At 39.1% G+C, this 8289-nt stretch overlaps 1 protein-coding gene across 1 annotated transcript in view; it reads right to left on the bottom strand.

Annotated features, from left to right (window-relative positions):
- Positions 1 to 692: 692 nt before the first annotated feature.
- LOC125033898 (hemocyte protein-glutamine gamma-glutamyltransferase-like) overlaps positions 693 to 8289 on the bottom strand; it is a 16267-nt gene continuing 8670 nt past the window's right edge. The window contains exons 6-17 of the mRNA XM_047625471.1: positions 7933 to 7997; positions 7440 to 7601; positions 7039 to 7213; positions 6763 to 6877; positions 5946 to 6097; positions 5566 to 5734; positions 5183 to 5329; positions 4158 to 4281; positions 3038 to 3161; positions 2707 to 2867; positions 1767 to 1903; positions 693 to 1465 (exon numbers count right to left, since the gene is read on the bottom strand). Coding sequence (XP_047481427.1) covers positions 1321 to 1465; positions 1767 to 1903; positions 2707 to 2867; positions 3038 to 3161; positions 4158 to 4281; positions 5183 to 5329; positions 5566 to 5734; positions 5946 to 6097; positions 6763 to 6877; positions 7039 to 7213; positions 7440 to 7601; positions 7933 to 7997 — 1676 coding nt within the window. The 3' untranslated portion in view covers positions 693 to 1320. The remainder of the gene's footprint in view (positions 1466 to 1766; positions 1904 to 2706; positions 2868 to 3037; positions 3162 to 4157; positions 4282 to 5182; positions 5330 to 5565; positions 5735 to 5945; positions 6098 to 6762; positions 6878 to 7038; positions 7214 to 7439; positions 7602 to 7932; positions 7998 to 8289) is intronic.

Genomic DNA, 8289 nt, shown 5'->3' with positions numbered 1-8289 from the left:
GAAGGTAAATAATACAGTAGAACAAGTAACATTTAGTTGTAGAATACGGCCATCATTACTATTACTACTGTGATCATTTTGATACCATTACCAATATACGAAGCTTAATCATTGTTATTGTTATAATCATTAGTTAGAAAAGTTTTAAAGAATGAATAACACTTTTAATGATATTTAGAAAGGAACGTGCAAAAGGAGGGTTTCATATTATTTAAAGAATGGTTTTTCTTCTAAAATTATTTGGGGATCCACTGATATCCAAAAGTTTTTTTTACTAAAGCATGATGTGTTACAGTGTTTATTGGATATGAGTTCGTCATTTTCAACATCTTTGGTGATAATACTTCATTAGATAAAATTTCGTGTGTTATAGGAGTAACATAAAATCTCATTTGTCTTACCAAGTTTATATTAAATCTTCTACTTGCATAAGGGTGATTAGCCGTTCAAACCATGTAAATGTTTTCAATTACTTTCGTTAAAAGAAAATTAATATTCATTAGTGTTGTGGATCATTATTCATTCTACTGATTATCATAATTTCCAATGTAATTCTTGCGCTCCTGTTACGGGCCCATCATTATCTACATGATACACAATAATGTATATTATTTACCAGGGAGTAATAAATGCGGGTATTCAGTACTTTTGGAACTGGGTTTTAAGTCGCCAAAAGATAATGTAAACTAATATTGATTTTTGGTACATATTTATTAAAGAAGCAATTGACATCAGCAATACAATCGTTGCAAAGTAAACATAATCTGATATGTTTCCTACTTTTCGAATTAAAAATAAATTATAAAAAGCAAAATATTAATTTGCTTCTAAGATTTTTTTTCCATGTTATATCCTGGGATTTTGCAAGGATAAGCCAGGATGCCTTTCTTCATAGTTCTAAATAAAGTCTTGCATTAATCATACTATAGTTTACTGGGATACTATAATATCATTTTGGTATCAGACATGCTGTCGATCAGACCATTTGACCGTTATTTAATATATTACTCAAATAAAAATTAACCTATTGCCATTTTTTATTAGCTTACCTATAGCTAATTCAAACATTGAAGCAAAAACATGAAAACATTAAGTGCATTTCACATAATTATTCCCAAAGCTCTTGGTAAATACGTATGCAGAATGCTGTTCTTAAATCCTATAAGTTTTATCTAAGGTACTTAGATAAAACATTGTTAGTAGCGGAATAGTGCTACACATAAGCGTAAAACAACAAACAGGAAAAGGAAACGTTCTTTGGTTTAGTTTATTTAGCCCCCGGACCACGAAAAAAAAAAAAAAATCATTTCGTCTCCAATTTCAAGCACTGGCCACGGAAATCTTCTTAGCACCAGTGAGGTTGCACAGTTCCCTACTGTTGAACTGTACGATCAGTGTACACTCCAACGCCTTTTTCGGGTACAGGTTCATCTCGAAGTTCATCTTTCCTTTGGGGGCGATGTTTCTGAAGAGGAAAAAGACGAAAATCAATAGCTGAAAGTATAAAATGTGCGGTTCCAGTGACGTCGAAAGAGTGTTGATGACTAAGCAAGTTTTTATTTTTTTCTCGTGATAAATATGCAAATAGAATAGCTGAAAGGATGAGACTGTGTGGGAGAGATAACTGGAGAGAAAATGGAACACGATGTGGCTAGCTATTGGGGGAAAAAAAAGCTCCATCAAGACTATAGAATCTCTCATATCTGTATAAACCCGAAATGCTGCTGATATTGCCAAAGATTACAAAATAAATGAAAAATACTAACTCGAGTGGTACTGTCTTCGGACGCATAAGCCCTGGCCCGTCCAGCTTCAGATTGCATTCTTTCAGCAACAGTGGAATAGGGTTGTCGAAGGACACCCTAATGGGAATAGCCTTACCCTGCACGGCCGGTCCCAACACCTAGAAGAATATATTTCAGGTAAAACCACTTAATAACATATCATTGTACAGGAAAGGACTGGATCAATGCGAAATTCTTTTGCACACGATGATATGCATGACCCGACGACTCTCAAGTGGCAAACACAGGCAATAAGTTATTAAACTGTCAACGAAAGAGTTGATTTTCACATTGAGAAATATGAAATACGAAAACCAAAATGACAAGTCTGAAATCAATACAAATGTTCTCTATGGAATTAAGAGAGTTTCATTCGACAGAGATGAATGAATATCATCTGATGATAAAGCAACACTATCCATGTAGGAAATTCTCTCTCTCTCTCTCTCTCTCTCTCTCTCTCTCTCTCGCTCTCTCTCTCTCTCATTCTCCCTCCCTCCCTCTTTCCTTTCCTCCCTCCCCCACCTCTCTCCCTCTCTCTCTCTCTCTCTCTCTCTATATATATATATGTATATATATATATAAATATATATATATATGCATGTATAAATATGTATATATATATGCATGTATAAATACATATACATACATACATATATATATATATATATATATATATATATATATATATATATATATACATATATATGTACCAACCATGCCACACAACCCTCCGGTCTCATACCCGGAGTGACCTAGGTTCGAGGCCAGGTCAGGGAGGATTGTTATATATATATATATATATATATATATATATATATATGTATATATATCCCTTCCTTCCCTCCCTCACCTCATTTCCTCTTCCGCTCCTTCCACCGCCCTTCTCATTCCTCTCGACCCCTTCCTCCCCCCTACTTACTTCGATGTTGATATCAGGCTTGTGAACCTCCAGATTGTCTTCCCCGCCCCAGCACTGTGTCGTTTCCTTCACGTTGCAGATGACAATGCTCTTGATAAGGTCATGGTCCACCAGCTTCGAGTAGTAGTCAGAGTAGTACACCTCCATGGACATAGTCTTGGCTGTGAGAAATTGTGGTGATCATATATATATATATATATATATATATATATATATATATATATACATATATATATATATATATATAAAGAGTATATAATTAGATAGCTTGATAAACGACAACAAATATCGATAATGATGAGAGAGAAAACAAAGCCACTTAAGAACGCACTCTGGTTGGGCTCCAGGTGCAGCTCCCCGTCATGGCGCTTGATTGTGTGGGCTTTGGCTCCCGTGTAGTACATGCTGGCGCACGTCATCACTACGTTGATCGTCCTCACCTCGTTGCTGGTGTTCTGCGAGGGAAAAGGGAGGGAGAACGTAAAGATAGAATGCGAAGTCTTTGATTGATAGGATATATATATTACAAAGTACGGGATGGGAAAGGTAGCGAAGTTTGGGAGGTTCAGATCCTAAGTTTGGTAGAAATTGGGAGGTTCAGATCCTAAGTTCGGTGGAGATTGGGAGGTTCAGATCCTAAGTTCGGTGGAAATTGGGAGGTTCAGATCCTAAGTTCGGTGGAATTTGGGAGGTTCAGATCCTAAGTTCGGTGGAAATTGGGAGGTTCAGATCCTAAGTTCGGTGGAAATTGGGAGGTTCAGATCCTAAGTTCGGTGGAGATTGGGAGGTTCAGATCCTAAGTTCGGTGGAATTTGGGAGGTTCTGATCCTACGTTGGTGTCGTTTAGGAGAGTTTGGGAATATTTAAACCCCCAAATTCATAGTAGCTTGGGGAATTTTGATCTCAAGTCTGTAGTAGTTCACGTGAGTTCATGAGATTCCGATCCCACGTCCGTGTATGTATATTGATGGTTTAAAAAGGAAAATGGGTGACCATATTACTTGGCTAAAGGTATGCAAATTTTATTTCATGTGAAATATTAATACTTTAAAAGATTTAAATAGCAGAAGTTTACTCAGCGTTTAGAAAACACACACACACACACACACACAAACATATATATGTGTGTGCATATATATATACACATATATATAAATACACACAGACACACACACACCATATTTATAAATATATATATATATCATATATAAATATATATACATATATACATATATATACATATTATTTCTATAAATATATATATTATATATAAATATATATACATATATATATACATATCATATTTATAAATATATATACATATATATACATATTATATTTATAAATATATATATATTATATATAAATATATATATACATATATACATATATATACACACACATATATGTCCATCGATCCATCCGACCATCGATCAATCTCTCGAGCTTACCGCGGCGGTAATCGTGACAGAGAAATTATCTCCGATGGGGATCTGATCTCGGTCTTCGATGGTGAAGGTCACGTCCTCCTTGGCCACGCTCGGCATGTCGAACACTTGGCGAGCGGTGCGGGTCCTGAAAAAGCGGGTGGAGGGGGAAAACGAAGAAGCCGGGGTCAGTTATCATTTCATTGCGTGGATAATGGCTTTGCCGAATGGCTTGTTCGCTTATCTGGTTGGGTTCCGATGTCATATGAAGTGATTTGGTTTTGTTTTGTTTGGTTATCTGTCATTATTATCATTAGCAGTAGTAGTAGTAGTAGTAGTAGGAGGAGGAGGAGGAGGAACAGCAGTGGTGGTAGTAGTAGTAGTAGTAGTAGTAATAATAATAATAATAATAATAATAATAATAATAGTAGTGGTAGCAGTAGCAGTGGTGGTGGTAGTAGTAATAGTAGTAGTAGTGGTGGTAGTAGTAGTAGTTGTAGCGGTAGTAGTAGTAGTAGCAATGGTAGTAGTAGTTGTTGTTGTAGTAATAGTAGTAGTATTATTATAGTAGTATTAGTAGTAGCAGCGGTGGTAGTAGTAGTAATAGTAATAGTAGGAGCAGCAGTGGTGGTTAGTAGTAGTAGTTGTAGTAATAATAGTAGTAGCAGCAACAGTGATAGTAGTAGTAGTTGTTGTAGCAGTAGTAGTAATAGTAGTAGTAGTAGCAATGGTAGTAATAGTAGTAGTAGCAGCAGTGGTGGTATTAGTAGTAGTTGTAGCAGTAGTAGTAGTAGTAGTAATAGTAGTTGTAGTAGCAATGGTAGTAATAGTAGTAGTAGTAGTAATAATAGTAGTAGTAGTAGCAGCAGTGGTGGTAGTAGTAGTAGTTGTAGCAGCAGTAGTAGCAGTAATAGTGGTTGAAGTGGTGGTAGTAGTAGTAGTAGTAGCAGCAGTGGTAGTAAATGCATAACGACAGTGACAAACGGCATTGTCAGCCTCAGCGAAACCACCGAAGATTTAACACATCTGAGACTTCTTAACTCGCTTACCTTCGGGCTGCATTGAGGATGCTGACTCTCTCGGCTCTGGTTCCCTCAGGGGGCTTGTATTCCCACGTGATGTCTTCGCGGTCCGACTTAAAGAACCCTCCTGTGGCCACTGGACCGGCTTTCTTCGTCAGGATCAGGCGGCCCACGCTGGGAAAAGGGAAAGGTTATTAGGTCCTCTGTCTCTGTCTCTCGTTCTGTCTGTTCTGTTTGTCTGTTTCTCTCTCTCTCTCTCTCTCTCTCTCTCTCTCTATATATATATATATATACACATATATATACATACATATATATATACACACATATATATATATATATATATATATATATCCCTCTTCTCCCTTCCCGTCCCTCTCTCTCCCTCCCTCCTTCTTTCCCTCACTCACCTGCTCGTCTGCGTCGCCAGCTTCTTGAATCCTCCCTCGGCCTGGTCGTCTTTCTGCCAACGCACGACGTCAGCGTTGACCTCGGCCAGCACGAAGGGCACGTCGTATTTCAGGTCGACGCGGCCCTGCCTGATGGCCTCGTGGGAAGCTGGACCGCACTGGTAAGACCCTGAGGGAATGTTCAATGTTTCAGCTTATACTTAAGACCCTGAGGGAATGTTAAATGCTACAGCTGATACTCAGGACCCTTAGGGAAAACCAATAGTTACAACTGATACCAAAACGTTGTAAGACTATAGATACACCATTACTATGACATTTGCACAAGGAAAATAGCATGTTTGAAAAATACTAGAATAAAATCCGGAGGTTATTCTCACCATCGCTTGTCTCCTGTGGCGTGGCATCGATGACCTGCCAGCCTCCGAAGCCATCAGGCAGGTCAGGTCGGGCCATCCAAACGTCATTCCAAACGTGGAAGTTCCAGATGGAATCCCGGATGCCAGCTGGGTTGACGTAGCGATCGTTTGCTCTGAAAGGAAAAACGAGAAGTGTAACAGAAAACGGAAGTCTGAAAGTATTTTTGGGGGGAGAGCTCTAAGAGTGAAGAACGTGAAGAATCTGGACCCCGAAAATGGTTTTGCGCTGTAATCTATGCATGATGAGAGATTGTGTAGGTTTCAGAGGGACAAACGAGAGGTGGGTGATTCAGGGGTCTCTCCTACTTCATTTAATGTGTCGCTGTAGAAAGAGTAATCTAGGTTCACCTTTCCCTTCGTCATTAATAGATGAGTGATTTTCGGGTCTGAGAGTTGAAAATTCAGATTTTTTCCCCCTCTTTAACCATTAGATAATGAGAGATATTAGGTCTAAGAATAAAGAACAAATAGTCACTAGACTCAGAAAAAAAAGTGTTTTTTTTCTCTTTAATAAACAGATGGGAGTCGGAGTGAAGAAGTGTATGGTATCTGGATTCAGTAAATGTCTCCCCTAGTGAGCTGATATATGACCGAGGATTTTCAGAATTTGAGGAATAAATCCTGAATTGACATGGCAGATTTTCAGACGGTCTCAGGATGCAGAATAGATAGTACCTAGATTCAGAAATTATTTCTCAACTCAATATGATTGGAGATTTTTTTTTTTTTTTATCTTGTTTCTGTCTTCTTGTTTTTAGCATTAAAAGACCACACTTACTCGATCTGGTCGCCGTCCTCGTCAAAGTATTCGTCGATGGAGAGTGAGATGTTGGTGTCGTGTGCAGAGGCGAAGTTGGTCACGACACGGCACGGCATACCCAGGGCGCGGCATACTGAGAATGGGAAGAAAAATTAAAACAGTCAAATACGTGTCTTGTACCGTAAGGCTATCTATTCTCATTCAAAATTATCCAACGGAATTATGTTGTACTTCTTAAAATTTACTGCAACTGCGAATACACGCCACAACGGCAGTAGTCCCTCTCTCACTCACTGGTGTTGAGACAGGCGGCGAACACCCAGCACTGGCCGTACTTCACCGATTGTCGTGTCCTGAGGTACGTCTCCAGAATCTCGATCGAACCGAGCCACTTGGCGGGCGCCCTGCCGTCCTCGTACTCGCCATCCCACTTGCCCACGAGAAGACCGGCGTCGTCGTTGCTGTTCACCTGCAGGCAAGGGAAGCGATGGTGAGAAGGAAGCTATGTGGCTTCTTTCCCGGGGTTATGCCGACGAAAGGTTGTCGTTCTCTGGTTTAAGCCTCCCCCCCCCCCCCCAGCCAAAAGATGAAGAAAAATGCTCATCGTATCTCATTTTATCGCAAAAAAAGAAGCAGCAAGGAAAAGATATTGAATTGGATGTATGTTAAAGAAAGAAAAAGATATCTCCACATACCATCTTGGAGAGGGCCCTCGACATTCGCACGGGGTCCCCGCGCGCCTCGGCGCTGACGCCCGACTTCTCGAGCAGCAACATGCATGCCGGCAGCACCGCGTCGTCGAACTGTCCGAAAGCCCAGTGGCGGCCGCGAGTGTGCGGGTAACTGCCCACGAATACCTGCAAAAGGGAGGCGAGAGTGAGCGCTTTATTTGTGCCAGATGGATTCTGCTTTGTTTTTTTGTTTTGTTTTTTACTAGTAAATCAGTGCCTTTTTATTGACTGACTGAAATATATGTCGATTTCTTAATCTTACAAGCGTGATATTACAGTTTCGGTTACTAATCTATATTGGAATTCTAAGTGCTTTGATTTTGATTTTCTACAGGAACCGAACAAACTTCCTAGGTGATAAAACGAAGATTTCAGCAATTGAAAAAAAAAAAAAAAAAAAACTTGACAAATAATAAATATCATATTAGTAGACTTTTTTTTTACCAAAGTGCCTTACCGTGCCTACGGCAGAAAGCACATACTCCTGGCGCATTTTTTCCTCAGGAAGGTATGTACCGTCATCTGAAGAAAAGAAACCTCGTATAAGAAGATAACAAAGAGGAAGAATATTATGTTCAATTACCGGTCATTCTTACATCCGAGGCCTCAGGGATTATCTGTAATAAAAGAAAAAAAAACAAAAAAAAAACATGGTCATGCATCTGATGAACCTCGGGACTACCATAGCAACACAGGGAAAAGTCATCATCTATATACGTAGTGGCTATCTTGTCTCTATTAGTTATTTTTTACTATAAATGTCAAGAACTGTCTACCATCTTCACGGAGATCAATGAAATATTTTAATATTAGA

This window comes from Penaeus chinensis, chromosome 17 (genome assembly GCF_019202785.1).
Source record: "Penaeus chinensis breed Huanghai No. 1 chromosome 17, ASM1920278v2, whole genome shotgun sequence".
Classification (NCBI taxonomy): Eukaryota; Metazoa; Arthropoda; class Malacostraca; order Decapoda; family Penaeidae; genus Penaeus; species Penaeus chinensis.
The sequence above is the reverse complement of the archived record's forward strand: the minus strand, read 5'-3'. Positions and strand labels throughout refer to the sequence as shown.